The 18,763-nt window shown below is 37.3% G+C and overlaps 1 protein-coding gene across 1 annotated transcript in view; it reads left to right on the plus strand.

The window, feature by feature from the left end:
- Positions 1–18,763, plus strand: part of GK (glycerol kinase) — an 81,171-nt gene that overhangs the window by 51,244 nt on the left and 11,164 nt on the right. The window contains exons 11-17 of the mRNA XM_058441302.1: positions 3,681–3,723; positions 4,126–4,206; positions 14,899–14,977; positions 15,774–15,870; positions 16,366–16,450; positions 16,977–17,097; positions 17,208–17,351. Coding sequence (XP_058297285.1) covers positions 3,681–3,723; positions 4,126–4,206; positions 14,899–14,977; positions 15,774–15,870; positions 16,366–16,450; positions 16,977–17,097; positions 17,208–17,351 — 650 coding nt within the window. The remainder of the gene's footprint in view (positions 1–3,680; positions 3,724–4,125; positions 4,207–14,898; positions 14,978–15,773; positions 15,871–16,365; positions 16,451–16,976; positions 17,098–17,207; positions 17,352–18,763) is intronic.

Raw genomic sequence — 18,763 nt, forward strand, 5'->3', positions numbered from 1 at the left:
ATTGCTTGAACCTGGGAGGTGGAGGCTGCAGTGAGCCGAGATTGCATCACTGCACTCCAACCTGGCTGACAGAGTGAGACTGCCTCAAAAAAAAAAAAAGATGGAAATTTTAGAATTTCCCTAGATAGAGAGGTTTTTGAAGCAACAGAAGTAGATGAAATTACCAAGAAAAAATATAAAAGTAGAGGAGATATTTACACAAGTAGAAGTAGCAGGCACGGGGATGGAGAAGTCAGAAAAACAATGCAGTTATCATGTTTTGTTTTATATATATATATATGAGATAGGGTCTTGCTCTGTCACCTAGGCTGGAGTGCAGTAGTGACATCCCAGCATACTGCAACCTTGACCTCCTGGGCTCAAGTGATCCTCCCCCCTCAGCCTCCTGAGTAGCTGATACTACAGGTGCATGCCACCACACTCAGCTAATTTTTAAACTTTTTGTAGAGATGGGGTCTTACTATATTGCCCAGGCTGTGTCAACTTCCTGGGCTCAGGCAATCCTCCTGCCTCAGCCTCCCAAACTACTGGGATTATAGGCATGAGCCACTGCACCTAGCCTGAAATTATTCATTAGTGTGGAAATCCAGGGTAGAGATATTTATGAGGGAGGCATGGTCAGTAGCGTAAAACATTACTAAGAGGTCATAGAGGCTGAGTACCAAGAATGGACCATTATACATAGAAGTTAGGTCTTCATTTGGTCACTTTTTTTTTTTTTTTGAAATGGAGTCTCGCTCTGTCACCAGGGTGGAGTGCAGTGGCATGATCTCAGCTCACTGCAACCTCTGCCTCCCAGGTTCAAGAAATTCTCCTGCCTTGGCCTCCCGAGTAGCTGGGATTACAGGCACCCGCCACCACACCCAGCTAATTTTTGTATTTTTAGTAGAGACAGGGTTTCACCATGTTGGCCAGGATGGTCTCGATCTCTTGACCTCGTGATCTGCCCACCTCGGCCTCCCAAAGTGCTGGGATTACAGGCGTGAGCCACCGCGCAAGGCCATTTTGTGACTTTCAAGAGTGAAGTTGTACTAGAATGCTCAAGATAGAAGCCTGGTTGCAAATGGTCAAAAGAGATGTAAGCAGGTAGGAAATCGAAGACATGTGCTTTGCAAAAATACAACCATCCAGAAATGGTGAGAGAAGGACATAGTTTGTGAGGTTAACAGGATTATGTAACATTTTGGGAATTTTGTTTGATTTTGTTGTAAGTTATGGTAAGACCAGAGAATGTTTCTTTGGAGTCTGAGTGGAGAACAGTTGTAAAATAAATGGGGGATAAGTGATGGGCAAGACCAAGTAAGAAGTTAGAGAGGTTGGGATTGAAAATTTGGTTAATTTCTCCCAACCTCAGCAGGGAGAAAATGACAGTCAGCTCAGAATTCAATGAAAAGCCCATCTCTGTTTCAGAGTGGGGGAAGAAATTATGGATGATTCTAATTTTTCTTTCAGCTTAGCTATATTTTCCAATTTTTCTAGAATGTAAAAATTATTTGAACATTAAATTTTATTTTTCTGAAAGAGCACCTGAGATAGCTGTCTCATTTGTCCAGTAGTGCTGACTGGGTGTGACAAAGTTTTTTACCTCCCTCACAGCTTCCTCTGGGGTCAACCCCCCTGCCCCTATGTGCCATCTTTGTCACACCTCTCTGGGCTGCTCAGTCCTGATGTGATAGTCATGAAGGAGAGCAAGCAACTTTTACCTTTGTAGAAGTTAGAAAAGTGAGACATCTTTCTGGGATGTTTGAACACAGTACAGTGTTCTGTGAGTACAATGTACAATGAGGAAGGCGAGGTAGATCACGTAAATGCTGAAAGCTCCATATGTGCTTGATGACTGGGAAGAAAGAACAATAAAATTTAAGAGGAAAATACTTGCCTGTATACTGCTTTAAAAGCTGTGGCCTAAATATAGCAAAGAAGTCTCTTCATATTTGCTAATACTCATTAATTGCTTATTAAGTATACTCACTTAAGAATTCACTTTTATTAAGTGCCTTGAGTCTTCTCATCAATTTTGCACTAAGACGTGTATGCAACTGTTCAGTATAGTGTTTATATGGATGCTAAATTGGTACAGATTTCTCCTTTAAAAAGCATGAAATAGATAATTAACTTCCATTTTTATGAATATTTATCACAGTAGATTAACTTGAAATATATAGCTTTTTCAGTGTGCGGCAATAAAACGGTATAGTGACTTTGTGTTTTAGTTTGTGAATGTATTACCTGTACCTAGTGTTATTTGACAAGTATCTGTACAAAATTAGATATTAGTCCCATGCTACTTGAATTTGTCACCTGCTCATCAAGCAGGCCAAGAATATATTTGGGTGAGAAGAGATAGACTATCCTAGGCTAATCCTTATTCAGAACAATGGTACCTGGAAAAATGTCAGAAAACAATTTCCCTTGGTTTTGTGTTTGTTGCACAATCAAAATGCAGCTGACGGGATCTGTTGAGTTTGTGCTGACTGGTAGTAGCTTCTTCTGGGATCCTTCTGCCAGCTCCTGGACTGAGCACTGTCCCATCTTTCAGTTGCTGGAATGTCACCAGCACAGTTAGAACCCTGGTGGTGCAGGGCACAGCAGCAAGGCCCACGGGGAAGGAATGCTCAGCTTGGGCAGAGCCAAGCAAGGGTGACTGTAGCAACCTTGTTACCCCAAGCTTAACTGTTCCTCTGTGATCCTTACTGGTATCACTTTGGGCCACTTATCTGCCTGGCACATGTCAAAACTACCTATTAATGTCCAAGGGCCAGACTTGCTGCAGAGTCCAAAGTTTATATTGATAAGGCTGCCACAAAATAAATTCAGTTCTTCCATATCAGCCATGTTACATTCTGGCTCTGATTATCAAAGGCAGACCTTAAATTGCCTTCCGTTCCATGCCACTCTTGTCCTAGCTTTCCAACTACACCCTCCCACACTCTGTATCCAGCCTCCCCACCCTGCCAGAAGATAGTGGTGTTTCTCATTTTATGACTGTATTAATGATAGAGCTAAGCTGGCTCTCAGTCATGATGCTTCACTCCACATGGATTAGTAGTAACATAACTATGACAGAACTCAGAAGTTGTTGTAATTCAGTGGTATTTTATAAACACAGCCCTGGCCTAGGACTGACTAAACACTAAATACTATATCTGCATTTTTCTATTAAGATTACACTGGCCAGGCACAGTGGCTTACGTCTGTAATCCCAGCACTTTGGGAGGCTGAGGTGGGTGGATCACGAGGTCAGGAGATCAAGGCCATCCTGACTAACACGGTGAAACCCCGTCTCTACTAAAAATAGAAAAAATTAGCTGGGCGTGGTGGCACATGCCTGTAGTCCCAGCTACTTGGGAGGCTGAGGCAGGAGAATCGCTTGAACTCGGGAGGCGGAGGTTGCAATGAGCCAAGATTGCGCCACTGCACTCCAGCCTGGGCAACAGAGCAAGACTCCAGCTCAAAAAAAAAAAAAAAAAGATTGCACTAAGTACATTTTCTTCTAGGCTGATTTCTAAAACATTATTCCATGAAGATATATGATTTTTGTTAACTCTAGAAACTTTTATAAAACTATAATGACTTTTTTGGACTAAAGTATATGTCAGTTTTGATCATTTGTATTATTAATGTTTCATTATTTGCTTTCAATAAAATTGTCTTACTATTCATTCTCCCTTCAACTATAGGTATGGAACAGGATGTTTCTTACTATGTAATACAGGCCATAAGGTTGGTTTTTTAAATTAAAAAATTGATATAAAAGTCTTTAAGTTCATATAAATAATGCTTGAACATAATTTACTATTAAATAACTTTTAGTCTTTAGCTTTTACTTAATCTTTATCAGGGTTTAATTTAGAGCTCAATACAAAATTTGAATCATTCTAATAAGAACCATTTTAGGCTCTTTGAATTTTATATGTGTGTTTTTAATTGTGTTGGTGGGAAATGACTGAGACCTCGTCAGATTCTTAATGCAAATCTAATTTGAAACAACGAAAAACTTTATACAGCTTAAATGTGTTCTTAATTCTGATCATTTTGACTATAAAGATTTATTTTAAAAAATTGGTTTATTGATTACATTGTTTTGTACCTATGTTATTTTAATTTTTTTTTTCTTTCCTACAGTGTGTATTTTCTGATCATGGCCTTCTCACCACAGTGGCTTACAAACTTGGCAGAGACAAACCAGTATATTATGCTTTGGAAGTAAGTTCTTTTTAATCAATATGGATAATATGACAAACATTCAAAGCTAATAAAAATTACAGTGTTTTCTAACACTTTTCTGGTAAATCTTAATACAGAGGACTCAAAAAGTTCTGCTTTCTTGGCATTTGATTGAGTTGAAGGAACCTGAGACTGATCTGGGTGTCAGGACTCACAGGAGACCTTGATTAGATTGGTTCCTCAGTTCTTATGCCAATTAATCATGTCACCTTAGGCATATTACTTGACAGCTCTACAATGTAAGGTTTTTTTTTTTTTAATCTCTAAAGTTTAATTGGATTAACGTGCTCTCTAACATTTCTTTCATCTTGAAAATTCTTTGTTTTTATAAATAAAATGCTCCAGTGTTCCAAAGAGAACCCTGGGCACAAAAAGGCAGAACAACTCTCTTCACTTGTCTCCTCACAAAAATAAATTTTGTGTAACATTTTGATATAGAAAAGAAAGTGAGGAGATTTATGCCACTTATCACTGGAAACATTTGTTTCAAACATTTTTGTATGTTACAGTAGGAATACGCCAGCCTAAGCCTATAGGATATGGTAAGTTAGTGTTAGAAACATTTATTTATAAAGTTAAAGAAATAATATTCTTTTTGTAAAATTAGATACATTTCTTATAAGCATTTCTATATAATTAATTTTGAAATGGCTACCTTATAATGCACAAGTATACACTTGATCTGCAAACTCATTGAGGCTCATTTTTTGGAGTGCCTGATAATAATTTGGTCACAAGTTAAAGACTTCTAGTTAGAGTTAAAACATTTCATTAGTCATTATGCCTAGCACATGAAGAATATTAGTTTATTTCTATTTTTCTCCCTTCCCCAACCCCTAAACACTATATTTCTCCCCAGCTCCTTTTCTATGGATGGAAGCATTTGTGAAAACTTAGTCTGTATATTAAATGTATCTTAACACTTCTCAGAACTTAAAATCCTACAAGCCCTCTCTCTCTCTACTTTCCCTCTGTGGAGAGTGCATAGCACAACACTAGGCACTTAGAATATGCACTTGATAAGTATTACCTGTAATATAATAAGAAGAATATGATTCTGCTTTTTTTCTTCTTGCATAGGAAACAATTAGTGCTTTAGAATACAGGTGCCTTAGACCTGGAACAGGCCTCAGGGACAGGGGTCACTCGGTCTTAACTCCCCTCCCAATATGAAAAACCTTCTCCTGTCTCCTTTACCAGTAGCCATCCAACTTCTATCTGAAGACAACACCCAGAGTTGCTTCTTAATAACACCTCTAGCACTGGGCCTGCATTGGTCGTCAAAAGCGTTCCAACATTAGAGGCTGTGGTCAGTTTCTCTGGGTCTTCCTCCTCTAGGGTAAACTGACCCAATGCCTTGATCTCACATGGTTTCTGGATGCTTTATAGTTCTGAGCTCCCTTCATTGGGTGCATTGCAATTCATGTTGTTCAGAATGGAATATAATATTCTACATCTAATCTGACCTGTACTCAATCAATAGGATGATTTGTGCCTCTCCTACCATAAGCACTACTTTTGCCCCTCTAGCCTGAGAGTTCATTAATTTAGACTAATATTTATTAAATTAATATTTATTAATTAAAATAATTAATATTAATTTAGACTTCATATTATTGGCCCTGGGAGCATATGCTAAAAAACCTAGCTCGTTTTCAAATGAATCATTGTCAAACCAAGTCTGCTCCATTCTGTATTTGTGTACTTTTTTTGTTAAATCTAAATTCAGGTCTTTGTTTCTTCCTGTTTAATTTCATAATAGTGATTTTAGCCTATTCCTATATAGTCTGAATTCGTTTTCACACTTTACTGTTACTCTTTCAGTTTTGTCTCATCTAGAGATTTAACAAGCATATGCTTTATGATTTTGTTTCAATTTATGTAACGCTTTTAGATGCTTGGAATTGTAAAAGCTGAGAGAGACGCTAGATCATATGACAATATACCCTCCTATCCCCTTGTTTTACACATGAGGAAACTGAGATTAGAAAAGCGAAATTGGAGTCCCTTGGCCAAGTAACTTATGACAACAGTAAGTAGCAGATCCAGATGCTTGGACATCAAAGCCTTGATGCCTAGGCCACCCTGCTGTACCATTTCCTTCCTTGTAAGTCTGGAAGTTCTGGGCTCCAGTCTCCCAAGTCCAGTGTTGTCACTGCATCTAGCTTATGTCCCTTCCTTCATCTGCTAACCTAGCGGTCTCAGCAACAACAACAACACACATATGCATACTAATATGTTAATGGTGTAGTTAGATTTTTTTTTCTTTGTTTTCTTAATTTTTTTTTACAATTAACAAACATTTAAAAAAAATTAAATTAAACCAAACCAAAAAACAAGGGTGGGGAATAATGCTAGATTGGTAAAACTTTTTATCAGTAAACACATGCTAATTTCACCTGGTCATACTAATTCCTTTTTTTGTAAATGCTTACAAAGTATATATTTAATAATATTGTCTTTCATTTGATCGATTGTTGTTAGGCTTAGAAGTTGGAGACAGGAAAATTTTAGTCTTTATGCTCTTTAAAACCTAAAACTATAGCTACCCATCTTCAGTCTTTTAGTCTTTTTCCATTCTTCCTCTGCTGATTTGGGAGCAATAAGATACATTTCTATGTTTTTATTTTGGTGATTTTTTTTCTTTTGTGTATACCCTTAGATTTTTAAGATATTGTTTAACCATATATTTTTCTTTTTTTTTTTTTTTTTTTTTTTGAGACGGAGTCTCGCTCTGTCGTCCAGGCTGGAGTGCAGTGGCGCAATCTCAGCTCACTGCAAGCTCTGCCTCCCGGGTTCACGCCATTCTCCTGCCTCAGCCTCTCCGAGTAGCTGGGACTACAGGCGCCCACCACCACACCCGGCTAATTTTTTGTATTTTTGGTAGAGACGGGGTTTCACTGTGATCTCCATCTCCTGACCTTGTGATCCGCCCGCCTCGGCCTCCCAAAGTGCTGGGATTACAAGCATGAGCCACCGCGCCCGGCCTAACCATATATTTTTCTAAGAGTGTATGTCATTGTTTGGTATTTTTAATCTCCCAACCATGATAAGGACCTCTAATATTTTATTCTACAGCCTCCATCACCAATTGTGTTATTTTGTTTAAAGCTTTCATTTCCCCCATTTTGTTCAACATGCAATAATTACTATTGTTTTCTTTGCAGTCCACAGTAAATCATATTTATTGACTTATTTTTCTTAGTTTTCTGTGTCCAGTATCATTTCTTTGGTCTCACACCTTTTTTATTCCCACCTACTTTTTTTCCTTTTTTTTTCTTCTTTTTTTTTTTGCTAAGGGGCATCCTTCTATAGTTCTTTTAGTTTTAGTGTGGGATAGTAAGCCTATTCTTTTTAGGTTTGTCTTTATTTTGCCCTCACTCTGAGGATGAGTATAAAAGCCTATATTAACAATTGTTTTTCCCACATCCCTTCTGGCCATTTTCGATGCTGATGAGACCTCTGCTGTCAATATGTGGTTCGTTTGTAGATAATCTGGTTTATTGTCTGGGAGTTTCTAACATTATCTCTTTATCATTGATGTTCTATAGTTTTACTATGATATGCCTGGGTTTGGATTTATTTTTATTTATCCTGTTAGGTACTTGGATCCAAGTCTGTCTTCAGATCTGGAAAGTTCTCAGCAATTATCTCTTCAAATATTGCTCCTCTACCATTACCTCCATCCTCTTCTGGAATTGCTATTGGATGAATATTGGAACCTTTCAACCCATCATCCATGTCTCTTAACTGCCCTTTTATATTTTTTTAATCTCTTTGTTTCTCTGTGCTGCGTCCCTGGTGAGTTTCTCAGTATCTACCTTCCATTTCCAAATTCTCTCTTTAAAACAAACAAGACAAATCATAAAAGCCTTTTTTGTATTGTGAAATATAAGACACATACAGAAAAATGCATTAAATATCAAGGTACAACTCGAAAATTTATTATAAAGGCTCATGTAACTTGTTCCTAGAACGCTGCAATCCCAAGAACCTCTATTTGCCCCACGATCACAACTTCCTCCCTCTCCCTGAGATAAACATCAGCCTGACTTTTATCATAATCACTTCCTTACTTTTCTTTGTAGTTCTAACACTTAAATGTGCAGCCTTGAACACCAGAGTTTAGTTTTGCATGTGTTTAATATTTTATATATTAAAAATAGAAAAGAGAGAGCATGTGCATGCATATCTGAGTCACTTAGTATGTATTTTTTTTTGTATTTTTTGATCTGGCTTCTTTCACTCAACATTATGTTTGTGACATTCATCCACAGTATTATACATAGCTGTTTTTTTCATTGCTTCTTATTGCTATATGAAATTATTGAAGTTTAGTATTCAGCTGTTGATGACATTCGAGTTGTTTTCAGTATTTGGCTATTATGAAAAATGCTGCTATGAACATTTTTGTATATGCCTCCTGATGTAAATGTATTCACCTTTCTGTAGGAGTAGAATTTCTAGGCCATAGATTATGTGTATCTTCACTTTGAGTAGATAATGCAAACCATTTTTCACAGTAGATGTGGCAAGTTACACTCCTACCAGCAATGTGGGGGAGTGCTAATTTACTCATCATCTCTATCTAGTCTAGAGTTTACCCCATCTATACATTTTTCATCTTATTTAATATTTTCATTTCTATGGTTTTTATTTGGTTATTTTTCACATCCACCTGATTTTGTTTCAGTTCTCTTTTTTTTTTTTTTATTCTTAGTTTCATGTTTGTTTGTTTTTAAAATGGAAGTCTTTTCCTAATTTATCTCCAAATACTTAAAGCATACGTATTTTAAAATCTGTGTTAGGCTGGAATGAACTCTAGTCCAGCTATTAAGTTTTTTGGATTTTTTTCTTTTTCTTTTTTTTTTTTTTTTTGAGACAGTCTTTCTCTGTCGCCCAGGCTGGAATGCAGTGGCCTGATCTCGGCTCACTGCAAGCTCCGTCTCCCAGGTTCACGCCATTCTCCTGCCTCAGCCTCCCAAGTAACTGGGACTACAGGCGCCCACCACCACGCCCGGCTAATTTTTTGTATTTTTAGTATAGACTGAAAATACAAAGTTTCACCGTGTTAGCCAGGATGGTCTCGATCTCCTGACCTCGTGATCCGCCTGCCTCGGCCTCCCAAAGTGCTGGGATTACAGGCGTGAGCCACTGCGCCCGGCCTTGTTGGATTTCTTAATACAAGATTTCTTCATATAGTTTAGAATTGTCACTTCCAGCCTTGTCTTCCATTAAGCCATATAGCCTCAGTCAGCAAATACAGTTGCTTGTTTTTCTAGCATCCCTACACAAGTAAGAGAGCGCCACCTAGCCCCTGGCTTCAAGCATTGAGCCTGATTCTATTCCCTGTCTTGCGCGAAACATTTTGGACCCCTTTCTTCTGGAGGAACCAGTTCCCAGCCACCACTCCTACTCCCTGACACAAATAGAAAAATAAATCAGAAGCCATCATGCTTGTGGCTTCAGTCCTGTTTGGTTATGTGTTTCCGTCTCTGTCCACATAGATGTTATTCTGTATTTGAGTCAGCATGTTGTTTCAGTTTTCTCTTTTATATCGTGTCTGTTATCCTCTGTGGTTAGAACAAAGGGGATTTTTGAAGTACAAACTCATTATTTCTGCTCATGTAAGCATCTGCATCTTCTTTTTCATCACCAAGAGAACTCTTTTTCTCTCTCTGAAGCCCCTGGCAGGTGATAGTAAGACCTGACATTTTAATACCTCTAAATTCTCATTTTCATTATTTGTAAAAAGAAATAGGTGTTCATGATCCTTAAGTTGTTCTGTGACATTAAACTCATATTCAACTGGTTAAATTTGTCCCACCCTTTCTAGTTGGAAAATGTTTATCAGTAGTGGAAGAGACTGGAGCAAAATAGAGCCATTGAGTGGTTCTGACTTCCCTCTGGCATCCTTGTTCCTCTTCTTTTTCCAAATACTGTTTCACAAAACAAAAATCCTTTTGGGAACTTTTAATGTGAGTGTGAACCTGAGCTTACTTATGACTTGAGACTTCCATGTTCTGTGTTTTGTCACTAGAATATAGATTTCTTGAGGCCAGGGTACTTGTCTATCTTGTTTACCACTCTGTCCCAGCAGGCTGGCAGATAATACATACCCATTAAATATTGTTCAAATACCAAATCCTATGTTAGGCCATTTTTTTCTTTTTAAATATGAGCTTCAAAGAGGGTTCCCTATATCGCCTCATTGGTTTCTTTAAATATCTCTTCCCCTATCTTTTCTTTGGTATGGTTTAATGATTATAGCGTTAAGATTTCCTTTTTAGAGTTTTTCATCCTTCTTGAGCTAAATCCTGATTTTAGGTATAAACCTATGTAATAGATTATCTATTGCTGTGTAACAAGATTACCACAAACGTAAGTGGCTTAAAACAACACATTTATTGTTTCTCAGTTCCCATGGGTTCAGAATCCAGGCACAGCTTAGCTGGGTACCCTGCTCAGAGTTTCACAGGGCTGCAGTCAAGGTGTTGACTGAGGCTCTGCTGTCATCTGAGGTTTAATCTGCTTCCAGGTTCATTCAGGTTATTGGCAAAATTCAGTTCCTTGTGGTTGTGGAACTGAGGACTTCAGTTTCTTGCTACCTGTCAGATGGAGGCCACCCGCAGCTCCTAGGGCTACCTGCAGTTCCCTGCTACCTGAGGGACCCCCAGTGGTCCTCTGCTTCCTTAAAGTCAGGAAGGGAGGGAATATCTCCAGCAAGACAGGCACAGTAAATCATGTAATGGAAGCACATACACATCACCACACATATCCCATCACTTTTGATATGTACTGTTGGGTAGAAGAAAGTCACAGATATCACCACACTCAAGAGGCAGGGATTATGTAAGGGTATGCACCTCAGGAGGCAGGGATCATGAGAGCCACCTTAATTAAAAGTCTATCTGCCACAAGCATATAAACATTGTTTATGAACTTTTATAATGTTCTTTCTTGAAAAGTATACTTTCTGAGCAGTAAATGCTTTTAATTTTAGTTCCCCAACTTGTTACTGAAGTATTAATGAAATCTGTTACATTTCAAAAGTAATGTTGCTCCAATTCAACTCTTCCCTTTCTCTATGCAATTAAAAATGCTATAGAGTTAGACACTGCATTTGTAATCTAATATATACAAACTAACTACATTATAAACTATATACGTACAGATACATAGCACTGTAGTATACACAAAACTGTGTTTGCTATGCCGAATGAATGATTGTAAGCAATTTAGGGTAATCTTTACTTTACCTGATTTTTCTTCATACTCACCAATTTTCACCCTAATTGCCTTGTAAGCTACAATTCTACTGCATCCTGAAATATCCTGCTTTATTTTTATACTGTTTGTGGCAGTGGCATTCATGTCAAGGAGCTTTTGAAGAAAAATATGCTTGCCTGCTATGACATTACATCAGATCTACTTGATTATTTTTAATTCGATCTTCCTATAGCCTGTTTATTAGCCTTTCACTTTCCAGGCTACATGTCTAGTTTTAAAATAATTTCTTCCTCTTGCCCTGTTATAATTTAATTTATTATTCTTTACACCCTCTCACTTTCATTGCATCTCCCTTAGTGTACAACTATTAAGCTTGCATGCATCTTTTCCAGGGAGTCATAACCTAGAACAAGGGCTGATTCAAATTTGTAGATGATATACTAAAGTATTGGATCTTTATACTTAGGGTGTAATTTATGGTAACTTAATTGATAACAAGTAGACAGTCACCTTCTATTTATCATTTTAGGTTTTGGTTGCTATACTCTTTTCCTGTCCAGCTTTGAAGCATTATTACCATCTTCCATTTTATTTCCTGCCTCTGAATTCAGAAGACCACATGTCTTTTGTGAATTTAGAGATGTCTCTCATTTTTATTTCTTTAAAGGCTAAATCATACCATGTATTATATCCTGACAGCAAAATTATTTACTTTTTTCAGATAAGTGTTTTTATCCACCTTTTATTGTGTTATATTGAATCTAGTTTTTCAATCACAACAAAACACTTCTGTATATTCCTGATGACAGAATTTAAAACAATTATCTCCTGGAACCTTAACAGTGACTATTTTTTTTTCTTTTGTTTTAATCTAAATAATACTCTGATTCTCAGCTAGTTACCTCTAATCAAAACCTTGATTTTCCTTTTGCTAAAATCATATTGCTTCCTCTTAAAAATATGGTGTAAGCATGTAACATCCTATCTTTTTCAATGGAAATGAGGTATATCAGCATGTGGTTTCCTAGAGTATAAAGTCCCACCAGCTGTGCCACAAAATCACTTTACTAGACTCCTAGCACAGTGACTTCTAAAAATTCATAGTTTAACTCTACTTGCCCAAAACAATTATGTATGCATTTCTTGGTTAGATGCTATTTAAGGACAGTGTCTTTGAGAGTATAAGGAGGAGGGACACCTGTTTTTGTTTTTGTTTTTCAATTAGGTCTAGAATTATACTGCCCATGGCAGCCATGGCCACATGCAGCTATTGAGCACTGGAAATGTGGCTAGTCTGAATTGAGATGTGCTGTAAGTGTAAAGTATATGCCAGATTTCAAAGACAGTACAAAAAAAATCTTAATAATTTAATATTGATTTCATGTTGAAATTTTTTTTAATACATTGGGTTAAAATATTAATTTTACCTTCCTTTTACCTTTTTAATGTGGCAAAAATATGAATTACATATGTGACTCACTTTATATTTCTATTGGACAGCACTGGTCTAGAAACTCTTACATATTTACTAGTATTTGGCAGCTGCTATCTCTGAATTGTCTGTTTCCAAAGGAAATTTGAGAGTAAAGTTCTTAAATCTCTTTAAACCAAAATTTTACTTAGTTCTCTTCAATGATCCCACTAAGTACCTAAATATGTAAATGTGTCAAACTTAATACGTACAACAACTTCTTTCAGGCAGGGAATGAGCTGTGTTAGAGTCCCTTGTAAGGTATTTGTTGAATTGTTTTTGTCCTATTTTTAAAGCCTTGTCATATTTGCACAGCTGTGCCAGATCTGTTCCTCAAATACTTCTTGTGGTTAAAAAGCCATTTTATGTATGTAGTGATACAGAGTACTGTATGTATGTCTACATATATAAAAATGTATAAACAACAATTGTGGCGTTCTGTAGCTTTGCAGTAACATAGTAACTTCTCATAGAAGCTATGAATGATGGAATATACCAGCATATTCATTCTCTAGTTTACTTACATTTTGACAACTGACAACAAGAAGGCATGACCATTTGTAATTCAGTTAATAGAACTGGGGACAGGTCCCTACATTTAATATCACCTGACGTTTGGTTTGGAGTGACTCTGTGGGAGTAATTTACACTAATAATCTATATGAATGAACTATCAAAGCTAAAAAAATTTTCTTGGTATTCCTAATGGTTTGTGCTGATACTTTTTTTTTTTGCCTTCAGGATCTTTTTATAATAGCTTTATTGAGATATAGTTCATATTCCACACAATTTACCCTTTTAAAATATACAGTTCAATGGTTTATAGTAATACTATATTTACAGATTTTTACAACCGTCACCACAATCTAACTTTAGAACATTGTCACCACCCCAAAAAGAAACCCCATAACCACCCCCTATGCCCCAGCCCAGGCAACTACTTTCTGTCTCTATGGATTTGTCTGTTCTGGACATTCCATATGAATGGGATCATACAATATATGGTCTTCTGTGCCTGGCTTCTTTCACTTTGCATAAAGTTTTCAATGCTCATCCATGTTGTAGCATGTATTAAGACATCATTCCTTTTCATAGTCCAATAATACTCGATTGTGTAGAGATACTGCATTTTAACTATTCATCAGTCAGTGGTATTTGGCTGATACTTTTTTAACATTAAAGAAATTAGTGAAGTCAATATTTACATTTAGTAAGAACCTTCACATATATTCTCATATTGAGCCTCACAGTAATTTGTTTAGGTAAGTGTTGTCATAGTGATCATTTTATAGGTGAAGAAATGGAGGCTCAGAAAGCCTGAGTAATTTAGGCAAGTTACTTAGATTAACTTACTAAGATTAACTTACTAAGTTACTTAGATTAGTTACTAAGATTACACAGCAATTAAGTACTAGAACTGGGACTCAAAGCCAGTTTTATCCAACTGTGAAATATGTTTTTATCGTTATTGCCACAGCTCTAGGTGATTTTGTTTTAAAAAAAATTACTTACTAGCTAGCTTCTTTGCTTTTTGTTTTCTTGATTAGTAAATCAAGAGATACTGTTAGATATGGGAAACAGACTTGAAAAAACTTTTAATGTGGCTTCTCCCAATAATTTTATGAATAATATGGCAATATATTTCTAAGTGATAACATACCTCAGTAGCTTAGCAACAGACAGAAGATTGTTCAAGAAGCAAACTGATCAAAGGTCTGTGTCCACCTATGGGGACAAATCCAAGGGTATGCTGGAAGGGTCACTTCTTTTCCCCATCCCGTGAAAAACTTTTATTAGTGACTTAGACAAAACTATGTTTGTATTAGAAGACCTGGTTTATCATATTTGTCAGAGTCTCAAAATGGAAACTGAATTCTGTCCATCTGGTTGTGTCATACGCAGAATATGCCCAATAAAAACCTTGGATAGTGATAAAATATATTCTGTCTTGAATTCCTTTTTTTCTTTAGGGTTCTGTAGCTATAGCTGGTGCTGTTATTCGCTGGCTAAGAGACAATCTTGGAATTATAAAGACCTCAGAAGAAATTGGTGAGTGTGTTCTAACAAAGGGTTAGAAAATCTGAAAAATTACACATTTTGGTATTTTTATCTCTGCAAAGTAAATACTTATGCTTTGCCCCAAATGTGATCCATAAATTATATGGATCCCTATTACGAGTTTGACTTATGCAAAAGACTATTTTGTGAAGATTTATAAAACAAGGAATTGACATAATAAGTGGTGGTTGTTAATAAACTGGCAATGTAGGGCATAAAAATTACCCAAGTGTAAAATTGAACACTGGAGATTGCCAGAACCTGTAGATAGAGAAGTTGAGTTAAATTTATCTGATGAGAAAGAGCTTTAACTCTTAGAGTGAGCATTAAAACTCTGGTACCTATAATTTAAGTATTAATAGGGCTGTTTTCAGTCTATAGATAATTAGTTTGAACTTACCTACTCACTCTTTCATCCACTTGCTTAACTTTGCCTGAAGGTGAGACAATCAGAAATACATTTCTGATTAAGGACACACTAGAGGCCACTTTTTCATCTCCTAGTCAGCAACCTTAAAAATAGTGGAAATGAGCTAAAATACCTTAAATAAACGAATCTGGTTCCTTGATTTCTTGAGCTAGGCTACATTTTAGTGGGGGGCATTTAATGTGAGAGAAACTCATTTCTGTTGATCCTAGCATTCTACTGTAGTTAGCAACATTTTGCTCTACCAATGAATCGGAAACCAAAACCCCTGTCCTAATTTTTCTAATTTCTAAAATAGGTATGTTTATTTAATAATACAATATTTGTGTGATTTTTGTTTTGTTTTGTTTTTTATGTTAGAAAAACTTGCTAAAGAAGTAGGTACTTCTTATGGCTGCTACTTCGTCCCAGCATTTTCGGGGTTATATGCACCTTATTGGGAGCCCAGCGCAAGAGGGTAAGTATTGAAAATATGGAGTGCTTTTAGGGATCTTGATTGATTTACCAAAGTCATTAATAACTAATTCGTTTCTTATCTATTTTCAAATAATTGTAATGTGTTGAGAAAACCTTTTCTTTTTGGAGAATATAATTTCAGAAACTTTAAGCTCCAAGAAGTTATGAATCAGCTGACAATAACCCCTGCCATATCCATATTCGTGTTATCTTTTATCTTCAAGATGTCTGTAAGTTGTATAGTGAAGGGACATCATCATAATGAATATTGATTCAGTTTTATGAGGCCATCATCTTTTCAAATGCATCATGAATTTTTTCATACATGAATGCAGAATTGTGAAATATAAGGACTTTCTGAGTTACTTAATGATTATGTCCAATTTTCTCTTCCTGGACATTTCTGTCTACCAAATTTGACATTTTCATATTTGAGATATTTCAAATTGATTGGTTTATACCATTCTAATCTGAAAATCTTTGTGTGTATTTTTAGGATAATCTGTGGACTCACTCAGTTCACCAATAAATGCCATATTGCTTTTGCTGCATTAGAAGCTGTTTGTTTCCAAACTCGAGAGGTAACATATATGGGCCTGTTTTCTTGTACTTAGTTCACTTTTATCACTCTTAGGTTATATGGTAACACCCGAGATTTATTCAGTACTGAAAATGTAGTTAATCAAATATTAAGGCTGCCTAAATACTAATCTAAATACAAGCAGGGTTTTTCCTCTTTTTCCAGCTGTCATTACCTTCTAAGTTCCTGTTCTCTGTCAGGCACTGGGAATTTTATGGTTGTGGGGAGGCTGAGTGGCACACATTAGGCAAAGGAAACAGCACAAACATAGGCATCAAGGCAGAAAAACAGGGTGCAAAATAGAGTTGTATAGCTTAGCTGAATATCAAGGTGAATGCAGAGGTGTAGTGAGAGAAAAGATTGGCTGTGACCCAGATCAAAGAGGGCTTAGAAGACCAGAATAAGAAGTCTCAATTTATTCCATAGGCTCTTGGAAGCTCTTGAGAGTTTTTGAGTGGAGGATTGCCATTGTCAGAGATGTTACTATGAAATAGATGTATAACATTAATTGCACTGGTTTATTTAAGATTTTGGATGCCATGAATCGAGACTGTGGAATTCCACTCAGTCATTTGCAGGTAGATGGAGGAATGACCAGCAACAAAATTCTTATGCAGCTACAAGCAGACATTCTGTATATACCAGTCGGTTAGTAAGTCTTCATTCCTTTAAACTCCCGGAGTAATGTTTCTTGTGGAAGAACTAGTTCTTTGGGCATATGTAACCACAAAGATATTGATGGAACTCTCTCTCCTCAGTGAAGCCCTCAATGCCCGAAACCACTGCACTGGGTGCTGCCATGGCGGCAGGGGCTGCAGAAGGAGTCGGCGTATGGAGTCTCGAACCCGAGGATTTGTCTGCCGTCACGATGGAGCGGTTTGAACCTCAGATTAATGCTGAGGGTACATTTAAAGAATGAAATGTTCAGTGATATACTGTGAAAACGACCTTAGTGCACGGGAGTTTTGTTTTTCTGTTTAGTTAAAAGTTAAGGAACCAAGTAAAATAGTAAATGTTGTCATTGCAGATTCAGCTACCAAGCATATTGGGCTTTCTGAATAAATGTGAATGAGAGAAATCGTTGCTTATCAAAAGAACTTCTAAAATCACTTTTTAGTGGCCGGGCGCGGTGGCTCACGCTTGTAATCCCAGCACTTTGGGAGGCCGAGGCGGGCAGATCACGAGGTCAGGAGATCGAGACCACGGTGAAACCCCGTCTCTACTAAAAAATACAAAAAATTAGCTGGGCGTGGTGGTGGGCGCCTGTAGTCCCAGCTACTCGGAGAGGCTGAGGCAGGAGAATGGCGTGAACCCGGGAGGCGGAGCTTGCAGTGAGCCGAGATTGCGCCACTGCACTCCAGCCTGGGCGAAAGAGCGAGACTCCATCTCAAAAAAAAAAAAATCACTTTTTAAAAACCGTTTGCTTTTACTGTTTATGGTCCTTTAGTTTAGGATAGTAATACAGCCACACTGTCAGGTATAGCTAGTTAGAATAGCCTTTTTTTTTTTTTTTTTGAGACGGAGTCTCACTTTGTTGCCCAGGCTGGAGTGCAGTGGCACAATCTCGGCTCACTACAAGCTCTGCCTCCCGGGTTCACGCCATTCTCCCGCCTCAGCCTCCCGAGTAGCTGGGGACTACAGGTGCCCGCCACTACGCCCGCCTAATTTTTTTTTTTTTTTTTTTGTATTTTTAGTAGAGACAGCATTTCACCACGTTAGCCAGGATGGTCTCGATCTCCTGACTTTGTGATCCGCCCGCCTTGGCCTCCCAAAGTGTTGGGATTACAGGCGTGAGCCACCGTGCCCGGCCATAGCCTTTTTTAAAGTGAGAAGGAAGATATATCAGTCACTCATCCCTAATGTCTACACCAGATCATCTTTGGTGCCAGTGGCCCAGTTTTAGGACATAATTATCTGGGTTAAGAGACCCTCTGGTAACTTTTAATCACAGCAGGACTAACCTGATGAAGGCAGCAACAGTTTAAGTAAGTGAACATTAGATATCTGGTTCACTGTGCTAACTAAGCTAAGCCACAAGCTGTGATCAGCACTTTTACTAAAATGTAGTGATGTAGTTCTTAAATTTAAATAAATGTAGAAAAATAAGGTTTTATATATTAGAATTGGTTTTATAACTCTTTAGAAACCTATGCATAAAATAGCATCAGCTGGGAATGGTAATTTGTGCCTATAGTCCCAGCTACCCAGGAGGATCTCTTGGCTTGGGCGCAGGAGTTCGAGTCCAGCCTAGGCAACATAATGAGACCCCTGTCTCTAAAAAAAAAAAGAAAAAATAAAAAAGCATCAAAGTGGA

The sequence above is a fragment of the Hylobates moloch genome, unplaced genomic scaffold, assembly GCF_009828535.3.
Source record: "Hylobates moloch isolate HMO894 unplaced genomic scaffold, HMol_V3 SCAFFOLD_7, whole genome shotgun sequence".
Taxonomy (NCBI): Eukaryota; Metazoa; Chordata; class Mammalia; order Primates; family Hylobatidae; genus Hylobates; species Hylobates moloch.